This window comes from Aulonocara sp. 'chitande type north' Nkhata Bay, linkage group LG3 (genome assembly GCF_057382095.1).
Source record: "Aulonocara sp. 'chitande type north' Nkhata Bay isolate Kocher_YH1m ecotype deep benthic linkage group LG3, A_spYH_male_GT1.1, whole genome shotgun sequence".
Taxonomy (NCBI): Eukaryota; Metazoa; Chordata; class Actinopteri; order Cichliformes; family Cichlidae; genus Aulonocara; species Aulonocara sp. 'chitande type north' Nkhata Bay.
The window spans coordinates 22,284,302-22,305,187 of NC_141346.1; the positions used below are offsets into that span (position 1 = coordinate 22,284,302).

At 38.4% G+C, this 20,886-nt stretch overlaps 1 protein-coding gene across 1 annotated transcript; it reads right to left on the reverse strand.

Moving 5' to 3' along the window:
• Positions 1 to 5,940: 5,940 nt before the first annotated feature.
• LOC147334574 (uncharacterized) lies at positions 5,941 to 10,762 on the reverse strand. The gene is made up of 10 exons (XM_086287370.1): positions 10,641 to 10,762; positions 10,427 to 10,471; positions 9,912 to 10,172; positions 9,532 to 9,777; positions 9,228 to 9,374; positions 8,596 to 8,661; positions 6,693 to 6,755; positions 6,366 to 6,422; positions 6,212 to 6,277; positions 5,941 to 6,074 (listed from the first exon to the last, which is right to left on the reverse strand). Exons 1-10 carry the CDS (start codon positions 10,669 to 10,671, stop codon positions 5,941 to 5,943), a joined length of 1,116 nt encoding a protein of 371 aa, XP_086143496.1. The 5' UTR covers positions 10,672 to 10,762.
• Positions 10,763 to 20,886: the final 10,124 nt, after the last annotated feature.

Below are 20,886 nucleotides of genomic sequence, written 5' to 3' on the forward strand. Positions count from 1 at the left end.
AATGCGCTGACATTGCTTTATATCGAGTACCGGCTGCCCGGTTAAACTGTGACTATCACCAGGAAACGTAGGCGTGTTTCTTGAATTAGCAGCAGGTGTTAAACAGCTGACAGATGATGAGGAGGATGCATGCAGGTATACTGAGGGCCTGTTGAGCTGATCGCTGGTGTCCTGAGGAAAATGTCAGCTCGTTCTTTATGTTACAGAAGCACAGAGACACAAGACCAGGCGGAAAGAGACGATCGTTCGGTGAAAATGAGAATCTGCGAATGCAACATGTGAAACACGGAGAGTGGAATATGTAAACAAACCGGTTAACGTAACCCCCTGGGTGCACTCTGCATGCTAATTGTTAGCAGAGCTAGTGAAATCTCTGAAAACATCTGAGCACTTTTGCAAACATGTTCTATGTTGACAACCTGACCAGACATACGTCGCGACATTCGCGGCTAAAACACTGTTAAAAGTGTAGCTGGTGACAGAAAAACTGGGTATTTTAAAACTACACCACCACCATTGCTGCCTGTGATTTGATCTGCATTCTGGGATACCTGGCTGCCCCAAGTCTACACAAGCAATCGATTATCTAGGATCGACCTGTTTTGACTTACTTTGCACGGCAACCAATCAAATGTTAGAGAAGCTGCATGGGCAGCGTTAACCCCGCCCCCTGAGTTTGATGGGTGAGGCTGACAGATAAAATTATGTCATGATGAGAGCCAGGCGCCAGGACTGCCAAAATGAAATAAATCATTAAATAATTAAATGTGTCAATAATTAATTAAAATGTGAAATACATACATAATTAATTAAATGTGTCAATAATTTAATTACATGTGTCATAACTATTTATTTAATTAATTATTGCCACATTTAATTAATTCATTATGGCAGTCCTGGCACTCCATACTGGCGTTCCATACAACGGAGGCCCAATATCAGACAGAATTCCACTCTGTAGTGAGCAATCATAATGAAGCGGTTGGTTTTATTTTGTGGATTCAAGCTGCTCTTCATATTTTTGGCCACCAGATGTCACCAGAGAGGACTGTGTTGAAAAGCTTCGAGTAATGAACCGTTTTTCAATACAAGCTTCAGTGCTTCAGAAAGCTTCATTTGGCCATCACTACTATCTACATAAACAATTTACTCAAACTTAAACATTCATTTTAATATCAATATAATTTTTTAAACTTAAATGCAGTAACTATTTCCCAAAGCACAAATACATTTCCACAATTGAGCTTCCATAGATCCAAAACATATAAGCAGCAAATACGAGTCCAAGCGTTTACCAATAGCCCGTCTAGCTCAAAGTCTTCCTCACAGTGGAAAGTGGATTGTGCTTCATTTGCTGTCCTCTCAGTATGTCGCACCCGGGTCAAATGACTGCTGCATGCATTTTATGGTCTACTAGGCACGCCAGCCCTTGATTGCTCTAATTCAGCTCACCTGGCAGAGCGGCGCGCACCAGGCTGCGCTTAGTTGTAGATTGCACACAAGGTCTAATCAGCAGTCACGTGCAAGCAGCAGCACAGAGCAGGTAGTGGGCAGGAGGAGGAAGAGAGGAGTAACAGCCACACCTACTAGGTCAGCGCGACAAGTTTAGTTTTTTTAGTTTAGTTATCCAAAACAACGATTGTGTCGTCAGGATCTGCTTTTAAATTAAACATAGAAATGTCTGGTTACGATGCATGTAAGGGTGGGTGGTGGGTAGGGGCCAACAGCATCCGCTCCCTTACACCTGACACATGGAAGCACTGTGTGGTTCTAGAGGGAAGAACTAAATGCAGACTAAATGTAAATAGCAGCTTGCTGAAGCACAAAACTCAGCCATCAACTGATAGAAACTAAGAACACTAATACTAGGAGAGAGCACACAGCCTGGGTTCGGACAGATCACAATCCGTCGATGAACAAAGGAAAACTGAAAACTTAAATGCATAAATGAGCTCAGGGATGAGAGAAAACACCTGAACACAGCTGAATGGAATGATGGATAAATAAAACAGGAAACCCAGACTGACTACAACACAAGAGCTTGACACGGACAAAAAAGTAAACAGACTTCATATGGAGACACACAAACACGCATAGACTAAATACAAGAAATTGAAAAAGGAGGAAGGGAACACAGAATAAAAGAAAATCAATTAAACACACATAAGTGTCATGGTCTGGGTGTGTGGCTGTAAAATTCCATTGAAGGTCTGGACCTCCCTGGTATCCACCCATGGGCAGGGCCCATCAGGAGAAAGATCTGTCATTTAAAAAAGATTTCGTTTGCTTTGGCAGTTGAAATTATAAGTTTACACAGTGCTGGTGACCTCTGTGTGAATCGGCAGCATGCTTCATAAAAAGGACAACGCTCAAGTGCGCTGCACAACATTATATAGTGAGACAAAAGCATAGATTATAGCAACTATCCTCCTACTGCACGGATGTGGCAGTCTTGGTGTCTGCTGCGAAGCATCCTCATATTTCCATGACCTCGTCTGGTGTCTTCGTCTTTCTCTGTAAGAGACAGAAAAGGAAAACACCTCTCTGCCTAGCCTTGATAATCGAATACTATTATCCATTTTGCTTCTAGTGATTCAAAGTTGGTTTAGAATATCATGTTTGGGACTCTCTGACCCAGAGACTTATTCTAACCATTATCCATGTGTGTAAGCGTCTTTGCAATCGAGAAACTGTGGCAAGATCTAAAAACTGCTGTTCACAAACACTGTCCATCTAATCTGACTGAGCTGGAGCCGTTTTGCAAAGAAGAATGGGCAAGAATTTCAGTCTCTAGACGTGCAAAGCTGGTAGAGACAGACCCTAAAAGACTGGCAGCTGCAATTGCAGCAAAAGGTGGTTCTACAAAGCATTGACTCAGGGGGCTGAATAATTACGCACACCCCACTTTGCAGTTATTTATTTGTAAAAAGTGTTTGGAATCATGTATGATTTCCGTTCCACTTCTCACATGTACACCACTTTGTGTTGGTCTTTCACGTGGAATTCCAATAAAATTGATTCATGTTTGTGGCTGTAATGTGACAAAATGTGGAAAAATTCAAGGGGGCCGAACACTTTTGCAAGCCACTGTATATGTAGAAAATATAGAAAACAAAGCACCGAACGTGAAGAGCAGAAAACCACTGCATCAAAGCACACCGCCATCTTTGATTTACTGACAGTTACAATTACATGATGTTGAACATGAGTTAGTTGTTGTAGCTCCAACTTTCCCATAGTGAAGTAGACCCATCAGCAGCAGCAGAGCCACCATCATCTTGATGAACACAGTCTGCAAGATGAGGTAAACATTATGGTAGGGCTGTGGTGAATCTGAAAAACACAAAAATAACCAAAGTAAAAATGTAGTTTTTAAAAGATGATTAGATTATTAATGGAAATATCCAAACTTACCTGGCCCTATGCAAAAAAGAAATTGGCCCACTCTTGTTTGCTTAGATCCAGAGTTTGACTAGACCACTCCAAAATCTTTATTTTGATGTCAATGACTTTGTTGCTTTGAGTGTCCTCCTTCTTTTCCCTTGTCTATTACTGCTTGTTGAGATCTTTTAGCGTATTTCACTTCATCAGATGAGTTCTGTTTAAGTGAGTCACCAGGTCTAACTGCAATGAGGGATGGGTGCGTCATGTAAACGCAAATCCTGTTTAAATTTAATGAATCATTTGTTGTAAAGTTTTTTTTGTACAACACTGTGTTTTATCTTGTACTAGACCATATTTCAGTTAGAGACAAGCTTGTTAGGCTCACCCAGAAGGTGATGCGTCTGTTTGGGGAAAAAATGTAATGCAACAATTTTAGATTAGTGGTTGACCACAGTGAGTGTGTGTGTTACAAGCTGTAATGACTCTTTTCTTGTAAACAGCATTCATACACATAGAAGACAACAGACAGGTCAAGTGTGCTTTTATTAGCATTCAGGTGCTTTTATTAGCATTCAGCCTCATATCTACTTATAACCATGTGGGTCTGGCAGCCAGCTGTGTCTAACTAACTAGACAAAAGTTATCACGATTTATAAATGTAGAAACCAAAACCAAATGAAAAATCTTCAATTACAAAATCTCTCACTGAGATGTGATTATGTCTTCAATCAGATCACTCTGCAACCTGCAAGATAGAATGGAATACAAAAAACAAAAACAAGTATATTTTTCTTGTACTCTGTACTGTATCAAGGTTTCTTTTCTACATACGTATTATTTCATGGCAGCATTATTTAACACAAGTTTGGGAATGAGTAAATACGCTATATACAGTGATGTGAAAAGTGTTTGCACTCTTCCAGATTTTTGAGTTGTTTTTTTTGTATTTTTGTTACACCTGAATGTTTCATATCAAAGAAATTTAAATATTAGAGCTAGATAACACAAGTAAACACAAAATGCTGTTCCTAAATACAGGTGTTCATTTTAAGGATGAAAAAAATCCAAACCTACATGGTATTGCGCCTTTTTAAGGTCATGCAACAGCAACTCAGTTTAGGTCAGTATTGAGGTCAGGACTTTGACTGGGCCACTCCAAAATCTTCATTTGGACTTGTGTGTTTTGGACCATTGTCCGGCTGTAAAATGCAAGTCTGCTTTGCTGGAGGTCCTGAACAGATGACCTGACATTCTCCTTCGGGATGTTTTGGTAGAGGTCCTGAGACAGGAAAACAGCCCAGACCATCACACTACTACCACCATATTTTACAGTTGCTATGATGTTTCTTTTCTGAAATGCTGTAGGTTTTATTACAGATGTCATGTGACTGAAACCTTCCAAAAAAATTAACTTTTGTTTTGTCAGTCCACGAATATTTTCCTAAAAGTCTTGAAGATGTTTTTGGCAAATGTGAGACATGTCTTTATGTTCTTTTTGTTCAGAAGTGGTTTTCTCCTTGAATTCTTCCATCATTTTTGCCCAGTCTCTTTCTTATTGTTGAATCACGAACTCCGACCTTAACTGAAACACAAGGCCTGTGGTTCTTTAATGTTGTTCTTTGAGTTCTTTTGTGACTTCCTGGATGATTCGTTGATGTGCTCTTGAAGTAATTTTGGTAGACCAGTAACTCCTGGGAAGATTCACCACTGTTCCAGGTTTTTTCCATTTGTGTACAATGGCTCTCTCCGTGGTTCATTAGCGTGCCAAAGCATTAGAAATGGCTTTGTTTCCTTTCCAGACTGATAGATTTCAGTGACATTGTTTCTCAGGTGTTTCTTTAGATGATGATGATATTGTTTTTTTGACATATTTTAAGCAGATTCACTTTGTCAGACAGGTTCTGTTTAAGTGATTTCTTGATTCAACAGGTCTGCCAGTAATCAGGCCTGAGTACTGTTAGTGAAACTGAGCTTTCCAAGCTTTCCGAACAATGTGATTAATCACAGTTAATTCCTGATTTAACAAAAAGGGCAATCATTTTTTCACACAGGACCAGGTTTGTATAACTTTTCTCCCTCAATCAATGTAATCGTTAATTAAAAACCGCATTTTGTATTTACTTGAGTTATTTACTTGAGTTTGTATGTTACTAAAATGTGTTTGATAATCTGAAACATGTTATTATGAAAATACAAAACACTAGGAAATTATTATAATATTTAGTATACACATCCAGGAATGCATACACTATTATATATTGTACATATATTTATTAGTTTCAGGTTGGCCATTCTTGTATTTTGCTCGTTTGTGTTGTTGTGTTTTGCATATCTCTGTTGCTTGTGGGGCTCGCACACAAGAATTTCACTCGCATGTGCTGTGCCAGTGTGCCTGCACATGTGATGTGACAATAAAAGTGATTTGATTTGATTTGATTTGATTTGATTTGAAATCAGGACGGGGCCAACACTTATTCACACCACTGTATATCTATATTATAACACTGGAGTTAGCATTGGAGTGTCTACACTATGAAACCCATTTATTCATCTTCATCACATATTATCTGAATGCAACACGTAAGGCATAACTGCCCCCAGTCTTACCGTCTGGATTGGAGAATAAAAGGGATCCTCTGCTATTGGCTGGTTTATACCTGGTGAGAGGATTTTTGTGGTGGATTCTGATTCTGCTTTGATAATAGATGGAAATAAATTAGTTGGTAACCCATATTTCTATATAATAAAACACTTGTTAGGTGATGTTTCTGCTGTTGCTTAATCTAAGCATCACTATTAAATGGCTTTCAATCACAATGAGTCTCACCTTGTGGCTGAGTGTCACCCTGGGCTAAACTGTAGTAAAAGCTTCTAGAAGACAGTTCACCTTCATCTAATAGAATAAAACCGAAAGAAACAGTGGGAGTGAAAAGATAGGTAACCATGATAACATTATGGCTTTTAATCACAATGAGTCTTACTTTGTGGCTGAGTTTCACCCTGGGCTAAGCTGTAAATAGGTCTATTGGACCGTGCATCTGATGGAGAGAAACAGTGAGAGTGAAAGAATAGAGGACCAAAGTAATATCAGTGACAATGACCAAGGATTGCTAACCTCTATATTCAGTGGTTTAAATTTAAGAAAAATGTTGAATATGTTCTATAATAAAATTAAATTAGTTTGAAGCCAATTTCTTATGTAATAAAACACTTATTTACCTTAGATTGTTTCAAATACTACGTGATATTTCTGCTTTGCTTAATCTTAGTGTCAATAACAAATTACTTTTAATAACACTGAATCGTACCTTGTGGTTGAGTGTCACTCGGGACAAAGCTGTAGTAAATGGATGTAGACGACAGTGCATCTTCTTTCATCAGAGAGAAACAATAAGAGTGAGAGGATGAGTAACCACAGTAATATCAATAACAATAATCCGTGTTTGCTTTTTAATATATTCATAGATTTTCATTTGAATTTAGCAAAATTTCACATTCACAGTTAGATAAGAATGCAGCTTTTTGGTTAGTTAGAAATAAAATAACTAATAGTTACACACACACGCTCTCTCTCTCTCTCTCTCTCTCTCCCTCTCTCTCTCTCTCTCTCTCTCTCGCACATACACACAGACACACACACAAATGGACGTTGACATTATTTTATTGCTGTTGTGTCACTTTATGACATAAATTTGACTGTGTACCACGCTATGTACCACAGGTCTTCAGGCTGGCAGTAGTTTAACCGTTACTTAAAAAGCCATCTCTAGACCCAGTGGTCATAATTAATTACTGCCAAATCTCTAACCTTCCTTTTATTCTCTGGATACCATTATTTTGGCCTCCAGTGACACTGTGAGGAATCTTGGAGTCATTTTTCAACAGGATAGTCTTCAATGCACATATTAAACTAACACTCTACTTTTCAGATCAGGCTTAAAACTTTCCTTTTTGCTAAAACATATATTAAGGGCTGGGTCAGGTGACCCTGAATCCTCCCTTAGTTATGCTGCACAATAATGTTTAATATTTAGTATTTACTGCCATATTCCCATATATCATTGTGATGTTGTTTATTCTATTACTCTTGTTCTCTTCTGCTTGTTGTCTTTTTTCTTTCTCAACAGGTGATCCAGGTGATCGATAGATGCATTTTTTTTTTCTGCCCATTCTGTTGTTTTTTGTTTTTTGCCCTTCTCCCCCGTCCCTCTTCTCAGCTGTTTTTCTTTCCCTCTTTCTTTCTCCCCTTCTTTCCTCCAGTCAAGTCTGTCCCGTATTCAACAAGTGAAAATAAAATAAACAATAAAAGGTGAATCAAATGAACCATTACGGCAAGGCTGGGATGGTCAGTTTGGTAAAGTAAATCCGTTGGGCATCTTTCTTTGCCTTTAGACAACAATTCTGATGGCAAAAGAGCCAAACAGGACAGGCAGAAGAAAAGTTATGCTGCAAAAGGTGTAGACTGCTGGGGGATTCCCATGATGCACTGAGACCTCTCTGCATTGAATGATTGTTATTAACCTCTGTCTCTCTTCCACAGCATGTCTTTGTCCTGTTTTCCTTCTCTCACCTCAACCGGTCACAGCAGATGGCCCCGCCCCTCCCTGAGCCTGGTTCTGCCGGAGGTTTCTTCCTGTTAAAAGGGAGTTTTTCCTTCCCACTGTCGCCAAAGTGCTTGCTCATAGGGGGTCATATGATTGTTGGGTTTTTCTCTCTATGTATTATTGTAGGGTCTACCTTACAATATAAAGCACCTTCAGGTGACTATTGTTGTGATTTGGTGCTGTATAAATAAAATTGAAAATTGAATTAAAATTAATTATGTTATATGTGTTCATGTTTTCACCTTTCATTGAGTTTTTAACTCCTATACTTTTTAAGTGCTCAATTAAAAGCTGTGTTAAATATTTATGTTGAAATGATATGCATGTCAGAAGTTGTACTTCTTGCCACATGTAACCTTTCTGAGCTGTATGAGAAAACTCAAAGCTCTCACTGTAGATACAGTTCATATCTGAAAGAGACTTAGAGTCTATGTGGTTTTCATTTGAGGCGTAAGTTCACTAAGCTCAAATTAACACTAGCATCTGCACATTTATAAATAACACATACACACTGACAAAACATTCAGACAGTGCACTTTTTTTCTGCTTACGACTTCATAGAAAAACTATTGTGCTACTGTGGTTAAACGACTCCTCGGAAACATACCTTTCTTCTTCCTGTTTCTTCTTGCAGCAACACATGTTGCTCTACCTGTGTTCACTCTACTGGCCTCTATGGACATGGAAACACAAAACATAAAAATCATTAAAATGCTGATAAACTACGTTTTAGAGTAACGCTGTTAGTGTAGTGCACAACAGGCATGTTGATTTCAAAACAATGCATAATCTAATTAGGCAATACATCTCTTGGGCTGAGAATAAACTCCTAAATGCTATCATCATAATTATTATTTCAAGTTCTGACATAAAATAATTTCTCAAATATAAGGTACAGAAAGTATTTATTATAATTATTACATTTGTTCCACTGAACAATAAAAATGAACAGAAAATATTAACACAGTATCTCTGTTCTGACCTGTTAGAGCTTCAGTTTTGCCTTAACCATCTACGTTTAGAAAAATGAACAAAGATATTTTTCAAACATTATATGTGACATGCAATTATCACTTTTAATTTTTCCATGTCAGAACACTTAAGGTGCCTCGATTCCAGATTAATGTTGCAAAGGAAACATATATGTTTAGTATGTACAGCAAAGCAAAAGCATTGAATCCAAAGTTTTGCATGAAAAGAAAATATTTTCAGTATTTTCATTACCTCTGTCACACTAACCTTTGCTAAAGTGATACAGTCCCATGGTCACAATCAAGAGAAAAAGAAATAAAATCGTAGCAGTGATCCAAGGTGTGGCAGCAGGGGAAGTGTGGCTCGTCTCTATGTGACTGTCTGGATTAGTAGTTGAATTCACAATTTGAGAGTCTAAATGACAGTTTGAAAAGAGAGAAGAGTTCAGTTAAGACAAAAAAACCCCAAATGTTCATTTTCAGATGTTCAGTGTTTATTCAGACTGACACATTTTAAATAGTGTGTCAGGCTCAACAGTTTTGCTTCATTTTCATATTTCTTTGTGTTTCACCTGAGACTTTTAGCCAGCTCTCTGGTGATTCTCCAACTCCTGAGATGCTGCACTTGTAAAGTCCCTCGTTTGATTTTGAAACTCTGTGGATGGTCATGTTTCCTGTGGAGCTTCTATGGATGTGACGTCCATCTTTGTAGAAATCAGCTGTAAAGTTGGAGGAAGCAGTTTTGTTTCTGCAGCCCAGAGTCACAGTTTCTTCCATTAACACAGAAACAGCAGGACTCTCCAGGATAACAGAACCATCTGAAACAACAAACATTTGATATTTATTTAATGTAATTTCATTAAATAGAAAGCAATATTAAATTATAACCAATATTAAGTAATTAAAATTTATCAAAAGTTGTTGTTCTTTCTTTATTTTTCTTCAAACGTACTAGTGACACAAATGTTGATACTGTTGCTTCTTATTCCTCCTTCAGTCTCATACCAGTACTCTCCACTGTCGTCTGTATAAAGAGTTCTCATTTTGCAGGATGATCCTGTTGGTGTCCTCATGTTAGTTTTGTTACATGCATTTATTTTCCTTTTAAATTTATGCAGAACTTCACAATAACTGACTTCTTCACAGTGAAATGTTGTGGATTCATATTCAAAGAACTGCAATCTGTTTGGAACAATATGAAGAGAAACTGCATCTGAAACACAGAATAAAGAAAGATTATGTTTAGATTCTTATTACTTAAACTGATGTACTAGACTTTAATAATGACAAAGTAAAATATATATATTTTTAATGTGTATCATAAGTCATATGATGATTAATCATCACAGAACGCGTTTCGCTAAAATCACAAAAGAACAAGAAACAACAACTTTTCTTCTGAATTGCTCTCTCTCCTCCAAAATGTTTAACAATTTTAATATAGATGAGAAAATAGCATGTACACACCAATTTTCATATCCTGTGCACCCAGCAGAATCATGCTGGACATCACTAAAGAGACACAACAAAGTTTCATATTTTCTTTTTGACTTTTACAGCTAAGAGTAAACGTGTCATCACATTTTATATCTGGATCACAAAAATGCATTCGGTTACTGTATCTTAAGGTAAAAAGAAAAAAAAAAGCAAAATGGTCAAGTGGAAATGAGAAAGTACTCACACAGTCTGATGCACAGAGCTCTGACGTCCATGTTGTCTTGCTGCAGACTAAACACTGCAGAGTAAACTGAAGTGTTACAGCAGTGAGCAGAGGTATCTTCTTGCTAATAAATCTATTTTAACATTAAATATTTTTGTGACGTTGAACACAATAATCCAAAGAAGTAGAATGGCTTCTGTGTCAAGTCAAGCCACCTTGTTTCAGTTCACTATCAGTGGGTGGAACATGAAACCAGTTAAGGCTCTGTTCGGTGCAACTTGTAGGCTGGTTTGTTATGCTCACATCCTCAGTTTAGGTGTAGTATGTGCATCACTGGGAACTTGTTCTTGTTTTTAATAAGACGGGAAACATTTTTTGTTAATTTTAGATTTCTCTCTTGTAAAGGCGACACTGAGTGTCAGTGCGATTACTTGTAAAAATAAAGGTTAAATAAGTAAAATGCTGAGATATATCACAGAAGTAGTGAACATTTTAAATCTTTTCTGGCATTCAGCAAATCACTGAAGTTCTTTCAGCCATAAGACAGATAAGACAGAGAACATAAAATAATGCACTCTGCTATTTAAACATAGTTCATGTACACATGAGCGTACATAATGATTTCATTTAGTTAGAAAGTGAAATGTGAAATATCTTCTCTTTTCATCAAAATGATGTCCACAAAAGTGGTGCCTCATTATTTCTAAATTTTGGTTGAAAAATTCTTTCCTGTTGTTATATTCAGCTTGAACTCCAGCAGGTCATCCTGATGTCTGCCTAAAAACATTGATTTGCTATCATGTTGTAGGCTCATTAGATGTTTGCATTAATGAGCAGTTGAACAAGTGTACCTAATGAAGTGACTGACGAGCAAAAAAACAAAAACAAAACAAAAACAAAACAATCCAATTTGGTAATAATTTTCTGTGGAGCTAGAGTAAACACTGTATGTTGCAATTTTATATAACATTAAATGTTATAAAATATACTAGTAGTAACCAGGTTGCTCAATGAGACAAGATGATGACAGGTTCTTCAAAAGGCTACCAACTCCTTTGACAACCATGAACTAAAATCCTTAGTTAAATTGGAATTGTAGAAATGCTTCAGGGTCAAAAAAAAAAAGTCAAAAAAGGTCAAACATTTTGCTGGGGGCAATGTTTTAAAAAATTCAGTGTTACTTATTTTCTAAATTTCAATTCTAATGAAGTCACTCAGCTTGAATCGTTTTTTTCCCAGCATACGTGGGAAAAAAATGTTTTTTTGTATTGCTCTATTTTCTGTTGCCTACATTGTAGATGAACTTTACCTTCACAAATAAAGAGGGAAATGAGAACAGTCAAAGCTTGACGTAGGATTCTGGTGCGGTAAAACTAAAATAGGTTGCAGGTTGACAGTTTATACTTTCTTTATACTGGACAGTAAAAGTCATATGAAGGTGAATCTAAGCATCATCACATTAAATTGAAATTCATTAAAACCCTTAACATGAGTAAATGTAATGTCAAAATCACATATCAGTGAAGAAAAATTGAGGCTGTTGTGCCCAGTGCTAGTTTTCTGCAGTAGCTCAACTCGTTCAGAGTGATGCAATCACTTAATTTGCTGATTGGAAGGAAGGAAAAAAAGAGTGCATGCTGTTAAAAAAAAAGACTGCCGCGAGTACGCTCTCAAGCTGCTAGCGATCACACACATAATCACACACACACACACTGCTTTAACTGTTACGACACACCATTTATGGTTTTAAAATGGGAGTTGTGTCATTTCAATAAAGGCTGTGTAACCCGTTCAAGTGTTACGCCTGTTGTTCTTGCGTTGTGTTCTGGCGTGAAAGTAAGAGGCAGGAGACAGTACTGGGTCTTTGGCTGTTTACTGCACATCTGCAACACAGAAATATGTGTCTGATCTGTGTGTGTCACGCAACTGCCAGTACACCTCTCCTCTGGCCATGCTGAAAGGAGCTGTGCCTGCAGCTTCATTAATACTATAATAATATAATAAATCAAATACAACACATTAACTTAAGCTCTCAAAAACAAAAAGCACAAAATAAATAATATGTCACTGAAAAACCATTAAAAACAACTTATAAGACTAAACAAAATAATTCAAAAACAAATAAACAGTCAGATAAATACAATTCAATAACCAGGACCCAATATTCTAGTGCTTATAGTTCAAACATTATACTTCAGTACAATCATATTAATAACCGCCATCTAACAGGCAATACAACACTGTAATTATAAAAACAATGAATGAAAGACTGCATCTCCAAAACACAAGAACATCTCCATACCTGCAACACAGAAATATGTGTCTGATCTGTGTGTGTGACGCGACTGCCAGTACACCTCTCCTGACGAAGGAAAAAAAGAGTGCATGCTGTTAAAAAAAAAGACTGCCGCGAGTACGCTCTCAAGCCGCTAGCGATCAGGCTAACTTAGCATGCTAGCATTTCAGCTGTGTTCTCGGCTAAAACTCATTATAAGTGTATATTAGCGAACTCCGCCCTCCACAAAACGTATCCCGAATGAGTCTCTTAATGACAAACAAAAATGCGGCGGTTCGGCTGTGTTCACATTGCAGCTTGGGATCTGAACAAACTTTAATTAGCTGAGAGCAACGTGGCAGTGACTTACCTCCGGCCATGCTGAAAGGAGCTGTGACTGGGGCACACATGCACGCGCCTACGTCATCACGCAGCGCACACCCACACAGACTCAGATCACACAGGTAGGAGAGTGAGATGCAAAAATGACATATTTAATCCAAAAAAATGTGTTTTGGGTGAAATTCACAAGTATTTAACACATATGTTACAGGTGCAGGGAAGGCTGGTTCTTTGGAGTTGGCTGGAAACAGGTGGAGGAGCTTTCACCTCCGAGGTCTGTTCCGACCAGGCTTCGCTTGCAAGTTAATATGGATGGCTGTTTGTCTTGCTTTGTTAAGAGGTGATAAGTCTCTGAACCAGCAGGGCCTGCAAGCGCAGACCCAACACTGACACATTTTAAATAGCTATGTGTGAGGCTCAACAGCTTTGCTTCATTTTCATATATCCTTGTGTTTCACCTGAGATTTTTAGCCAGCTCTCTAGGGACTGTCCAGCTTCTGGAATGTTACACTTGTAAAGTCCCTCATTTGATTTTGAAACTCTTCGAATGATCATGTTTCCTGTGGAGTTTCTATAGAATTGACCTCCGTTTTTGTAAAAACCAGCTGTAATTTGTAGGAAGAAGTTTTGTTTTTGCAGCAAAGAGTTACAGTTTCTTCCATTCAAAGGACCTTGCAAAGAAACACTGTGTGTTGGGTGTGGTCTCTGGCCAGCTGCAGAGGAGGGGTGACGCAGTGAGCTCCCGGGGCGGCGCAGGGGCGGGGTGAACAGGTGTGCTGGGATCTGACAGTGATTGTGTCTCTTTATATGTTGGCAGTGACAGTCGGAGGGGAGAAGCGGACGTGACAGCAGAGAGAGAGCGGGAGTGTCTGTGTCCCAGTAAACAAACCACAGTATTAAATAAAAGTTCTGCTGTCATCATATTCGCTCCAGCGTATGTTTCTTGGGTCCAACGTTACACACAGGTATACAGGACTCTCCAGGATAACAGAACCATCTGAAACAACAAACATTTGATATTTATTTACTAAATTTTAATTAAATAGGAAGCAATATTAAGTAATTAAAATGTATCAAAGACTGTTGTTCTTTCTTTATTTTTCTTCAAATGTACTAGCAGAGATGGGCAGTAAGGCGTTACTGTAATCCGATTACTTTTTTTCAAGTAACGACTAACGTAAGGGATTACTATTGCAAAAACGGTAATTGGATTACCGTTACTTTCCCGTAAGCACGCTGCGTTACTGCGTTACTAAAACCGTGATTTTTTGTGAGAATGTTTCATGACAATAACGTAAGCGAGTGCGACGTTCATGGCAACAGCTGTGTGCAGATCAACAATGGATAATATATGGAGTGTGGGAGAGAGTATGAGCGTGCAGCGTTTAAAGCGTGGAAGTACTGACCTTACTTTGAGTTTGATTCCATAAAAAGTGACAAAAACATTAGCGTCTGTTGTGCGTGGGAAAAAAACTTAGTTTTACAGCGAAAAAAACCCCAAAATTTCCAAGCAAGCACCGAGTGCGCTACCACGTAATGGGAAATTCACAGAGAAACTCACGGACTCTTCCACTGACCTCTGCGGCACACCTGCACCAGGGTAAACCTCCTCCTACCCCAGTCCTGCTTTACAGGTGAAAATAGAGCAACAGGATCGCTAGTCTTTGATTTTATTTATTTTCTGCTGTGTTTCACTTGCATCTATTTGAAAGAGTGAGTGTGAACACAAAAAAAAAAATTTTATGTGCTGGAATATGCAGAATATAGGTTTAAATGTTAAACAAATTTCTTCCAGTCAGAGAATGTTGCATATAATTAAATTTTTGCTTGATGCATAAAGTTAAAAGATTAAAGGCAAGGCAAGTTTATTTATATAGCACAATTCAACAGCAAGGTGATTCAAAGTGAATTACAGAGACATTAAAAACAAAAACAAATAAAAGCATTATTTAAAATTGATTAAAAAGCAGTAGATAAAATCAGAACAATAGATAAAATCAGGAGTTAAAATATAAGTTTTGAAATTTAAGCTTAAAAGTGTGGATTTGGTGTTTTATTCAAATGCAGCTGAGAACAGGTGAGTCTTCAACCTGGATTTAAATAAACTGAGTGTTTCAGCTGATCTGAGGTTTTCTGGGAGTTTGTTCCAGATATATGGAGAATAAAAGCTGAATGCAGCTTCTCTGTGTCTGGTTCTGACTCTGGGAACTGATAAAAATCCGATCCAGAGGACCTGAGGGATCTGGAAGGTTCATACTGGGTCAGGAGGTCACTGATGTATTTTGGTCCTAAACCATTCAGAGCTTTATAGACCAGCATCAGAACTTTAAAGTCGATCCTCTGACGGACAGGCAGCCAGTGTAAAGACCTCAGAGCTGGACTGATGTGGTCCACTTTTTTGGCCTTAGTGAGGACTCGAGCAGCAGAGTTCTGAATGAGCTGTAGCTGTCTGACTGATTTTTTAGGTAGACCTGTAAAGATGCTGTTACAGTAATCAAGCCTACTAAGCTGATTTTGTTATTGTCTTAATGTGTTTTTCTAAGTTTAGGTCTGCATCCATCACTACACCCAAATTTCTCGCCTGGTTTGTGGTTTTTAGATGTATAGATTGAAGTTCTCTGGTGACCTGTAATCATTTTTCTTTGGCACCAAAGACTATTACCTCAGTTTTGTTTTTGTTTAGCTGGAGAAAATTGTGGCACAACCAGTCATTAATTTCCTCAATGCATTTACCAAGAGCCTGTACAGGGCCTCGGTCTCCTGGTGACATTGTGATATATATTTGTGTGTCATCTGCATAGCTGTGGTAGTTTATTTTGTTGTTCTTTATAATCTGTGCCAGTGGGAGCATGTAAATGTTAAACACAAGGGGTCCCAAGATGGAACCTTGGGGAACTCCACATGTGATACTTATCTGCTCAGATGTGAAGTTACCTATTGATACAAAGTATTTCCTGTTTTCTAAGTGTGTTTTGAACCAGTTTAGTACAGTTCCTGAAAGACCTGCCAAGTTCTCCAGTCGTTTCAGTAATATGTTGTGGTCAACTGTATCAAATGCTGCACTGAGATCCAGTAAAACTAAGACTGAAGTTTTTCCACTGTCTGTATTCAGACATATGTCATTAAACACTTTGGTCAGAGCGGTTTCAGTGCTGTGGTTCTGTTGAAAACCTGACTGGAAGGCATCATAGCAGTTATTCTGTTTTAAGAAGTAATTGAGCTGTTGAGAAACTGCTTTTTCAATGATCTTACTTAAAAATGGGAGATTTGAGATCGGCCTGTAGTTGTTCATTTGTGTCTTTTCAAGATTGTCCTTTTTCAGTATAGGTTTAATTACAGCAGCTTTTAGTGGTTCTGGAAACACACCTGACATTAAAGAAAAGTTGACAATCTGTAACAGGTCTAACTCCAAAACTAAAAAAACAAGTTTTAAAAAGAGACATATAGGGCCTTGGGGGTGGGCACATTTTACAGCATCCAGAGCATCCAGAGGATCTATTGTTTTATTATGTCTGTGAAGGTTCTCAGTCATCCAGGTCATCGTAGTCAAAGGAGCTTGCAAAGAAAAGCGTCTGGACTTCTTTAAGTTGCTTGAAGACGTTTCACCTCTCATCCGAGAAGCTTCTTCAGTTCTAAGGTCAAATGGTGGAGAGTCCCAGATATAAACCTAGTGGGAGTGACCCCCCACAGAGGGACAAAAGGACCCCCTGATGATCCTCTAATCGCCTGAGCCAAGGTGGGAAACTGGTGGAACAGCCTGAAGGGAAAAAGAAGGAACACACACATGTAAAGGAAGCACTCAAAACGTGCGGCTATCCTAAATGGGCGTTCTTAAAGTCAGCAAAGAGGCACAGAAAAGAAGACCAGACACCAGCGAGGGAGGATAAGAAGGACAGACGCAACAACATTGTCATCCCCTATGTAGCCGGTGTATCAGAGAAACTCAGGAGAGTTTTCTCCAAGCATGACATCCCAGTGTATTTCAGACCCAGCAACACGCTCAGACAGAAACTGGTTCACCCGAAAGACAAAACGCCAAAACACAAACTTAACAATGTGGTGTATGCTGTACAGTGCAGCGAGGAATGCTCAGACCTCTACATTGGAGAGACCAAACAACCACTTCACAAGCGCATGGCACAACACAGAAGAGCCACCTCCACAGGACAAGACTCAGCAGTCCATCTGCATTTTAAGGATAAAGGACACTCTTTCGAGGATGCCAATGTTCACATTTTGGACAGAGAGGACAGATGGTTTGAAAGAGGAGTGAAAGAAGCCATCTATGTCCACTGTGAGCGACCATCTTTGAACAGAGGCGGGGGTTTACGACACCAACTGTCTGCCATCTATAATCCAGTTTTGAGATCCCTTCCCAGACGCCTTAACGCCCACTCACATCCTGGGCCATCTGACCTCAGGAATTCGCATGATAAGGTGGGGCCAGGTTTCACAATGAACTCACCCGAAACTCTGGCTGATTGGGACCCACACCCAGTTTCCCACCTTGGCTCAGGCGATTAGAGGATCATCAGGGGGTCCTTTTGTCCCTCTGTGGGGGGTCACTCCCACTAGGTTTATATCTGGGACTCTCCACCATTTGACCTTAGAACTGAAGAAGCTTCTCGGATGAGAGGTGAAACGTCTTCAAGCAACTTAAAGAAGTCCAGACGCTTTTCTTTGCAAGCTCCTTTGACTATTGTTTTATTACTTATTCAGGTTGTAAATTGTTTTTTTAAAAAGTAACTAGCTAACTAACTAATTAATTACTTTTGAAAATAAGTAATCAGTAAAGTAACAGGATTACTTTTTTGGGGAAGTAATCAGTAATTAGTTACTGATTACTTTTTTCAAGTAACTTGACCAACACTGTGTACTAGTGACACAAATGTTGATAATATTGCTTCTTATTTTTCCTTCAGTCTCATACCAGTACCTCCACTTTCATCTGTATAAATAGTTCTCATTTTGCAGGATGATCCTGTTGGTGTCCTTATGTTAGTTCTATGCACGACTTTCTCAACTTCTCAAGTCTCAACTTTCTCCCTTGTTGTTATATTCAGTTTGAACTCCAGCAGGCCGTCTTGATGTCTCCCTAAAAACACTGATTTGCTAACATATAGTAGGCTTATTAGATGTTTGCATTAATGAGCAGTTGAACAAGTGTACCCAATGAAGTGACTGACGAGCAAAAAAACACAAAAAAAAGAATCAAATTTTGTATTAATCTTCTATGGAGCTAGAATAAACACTGTATGTTGCAATTTTATATAACATTAAATCATATAAAATGTAATAACAGTAACCAGGTTGCTCAATGAGACAAGATGATGACAGGTTCTTCAAAAGGCTACCAACTCCTTTGACAACAATGAACTAAAATGACTAATTAAATTAGTATCGGATAAATGCTTCATGGTCAAAACAATTTGAATGCCTTGGCAATGCTGCGTGGGGTTTTGCTGGAGGCAAGGTTATATCAGTGTTACTGATATAACTTTTGTTTTTCCAACTTCCAAGAGGGACCACTGTTACGGTCGCTGACCTCTAGTGGCTCTCCCTCTGTAGATGAGTTGTTTTTCTCCTTTTCTTGTGTTGCAGGTCTGCCTCATGAGCCGCAGCTGAGGTGTGTTCCAGCTCGTCAGCCACGGCATATAGGCTGCCATCCTAAACTGCCACACCCCCTGCCATTTTCCCCATGTTTGCCAGAGCTGTGAGCTGTAGAGTTTTGGGCAGCGGGCCTTAGTGTGTATGTGTGAGAACTTACCCTCTGTGAACTTTGGTTTTTCTTTCTTTTATTGTGAGCGAAGGTGTGCCCTTAATGTGATAATTAGTTTGTCATTGTGGAAGCAGGTAGGGGTTCTCTGCCATTTTTGTTTCACCTGTTTTCTCCTGGTTTGGTTAGACAGGGAGCTCAGCCATTGTATTTTGTTTTTGGTTAGTGAGTACTTGGTTTTGATTTCTAGCTAAAAGGGGGTGTTTTGTTTATTGTTTTGGCCTTGGAGACCCTGAAGAAAAGAGCTTCCCTGTGTTTTTGTACTGTAGTAGTTTTAGGCAATAAATCTTGTATACTGACATCTCTTTCTCCAGTAGTTCATGTGTTCCCTTTCACTTTGTGTTACCCCTCACTCCAGTCGACACTCCGTTCATTAAGTGGGGCGTAACAACCACTTCCAGAGGCCACTGGGAAAAAAGTGTGTTTTTTCTGACTTTAATTCTGAATCCCGAGATTAAAGTCACAATGCTTGTTTGGATCTATGGAGAAGCCAGTAAGTGTATGTGTGTGTTCAGTTTTTGGGCGAGTCCTTTGCAGTTCATTGTACAACTCTGCCACCTGCAGTGCATCACAAAACATTAGAACATTCATTTTCTTTAGGCAAAAAAGGTTACATGCAGTTTGACACTGAGTCAGATTTGGCAAAAGTACAGATATTCTGTACTTTCACAAGAAAGTATAGGTATATATAATGTAATATGATAATGTAATAAAATAATATTATTAGTACATGTTCAAATTTATTTCATTATACATTTTAATTCTAATGAAGGCACTCAGCTTGAATCGGTTTTTTTTAACGCATAAGTGGAAAAAAAACAATGATTTTTTAAATTGCTCTATTTTCTGTTGCCTACATTGTAGATGACCTTTACCTCAACACATAAAGAGGGAAATGAGAACAGTCAGAGCCTGAGTTAGGATTCTGTTGTTGTTGTTTTGGTTTTTTTTAACTATACTTCCAGTACATTACAGTCCATTACAGTACAAACTTCTACTACTACTACACCAACAGTAACTACTGTGTAATATTATTTAAACAAGATGCTATGAGTCATTCCATTATTCTTGAATTTGATTTATTTATTTGTGCAGAAGGAGACACAAGTTCCTTTGTTGTTGTATTGGGATCTTTGGCATCTTTCTGGCCTAAAAATCTTTCAGTTAAATCACATGGAGACCGATTGTGACAACCGAGGTTTATTATCATACAGTATTAGCTCATAAAGAGGCTTCCTTTTTTTTTTTTTCTTTTTTACAAGGAGTGCTGTAATGCCTGCTTTTTGCAACAGGGGGCGCTGCAGCACTTCTACTTGACCTTTCTCTGAGTCGTCACCAAGTGATTCCTCTGCATGAAAAACACATTAATATCACATTTGAGAATTACTCATGTATGTTTTAAAAAAAATTGAACTCCATAATTTTCTTTTAATTCAGAAAAATATTCACACAATCTGATGCAGAGAGTTCTCACCCCCATGATGTCTTGCTGAGTTAAACCACTGTGACTCATTTCTGCTGCTGAAACAACACTTTAAAAAAATAGCTTTGGTGTACAGTTCTCTTTCAGAGGGGGAGGAAACAAACAAATCCTGTCTTACAGAAATCTTGTAATCATTTTTTATTCTCTATGTCCACTCTGACTTTAATGTATTAATATGCTAAAATACGTGTATTACTACTAAGCCCAGAGCACAGGCTTGGCTGGTAAGTAAGGAAGTTACCCTTTTGCTGTAGAGGGATTTTATTTTTGACTACTGCCAAAAGTTGAGCCGCAAGTATCATATCATATCCTACAGTAATCCTTGTTGCTGGTAGCAGTGAATACACTCATGTTAAACTGAAGGTAAAAACAGCAACAATGACACATAACT

Coding starts and splice junctions, on each gene's coding strand:
- LOC147334574 (XM_086287370.1), bottom strand. CDS start 10,671: ATGGACGTCAGAGCTCTGTGCATCAGACTGT. Junction 6,423..6,692: donor GAGTGACACTCAACCACAAG/GTACGATTCAGT, acceptor TCTCTCCATCAG/ATGCACGGTCCAATAGACCT. Junction 6,278..6,365: donor GGGTGAAACTCAGCCACAAA/GTAAGACTCATT, acceptor TTATTCTATTAG/ATGAAGGTGAACTGTCTTCT.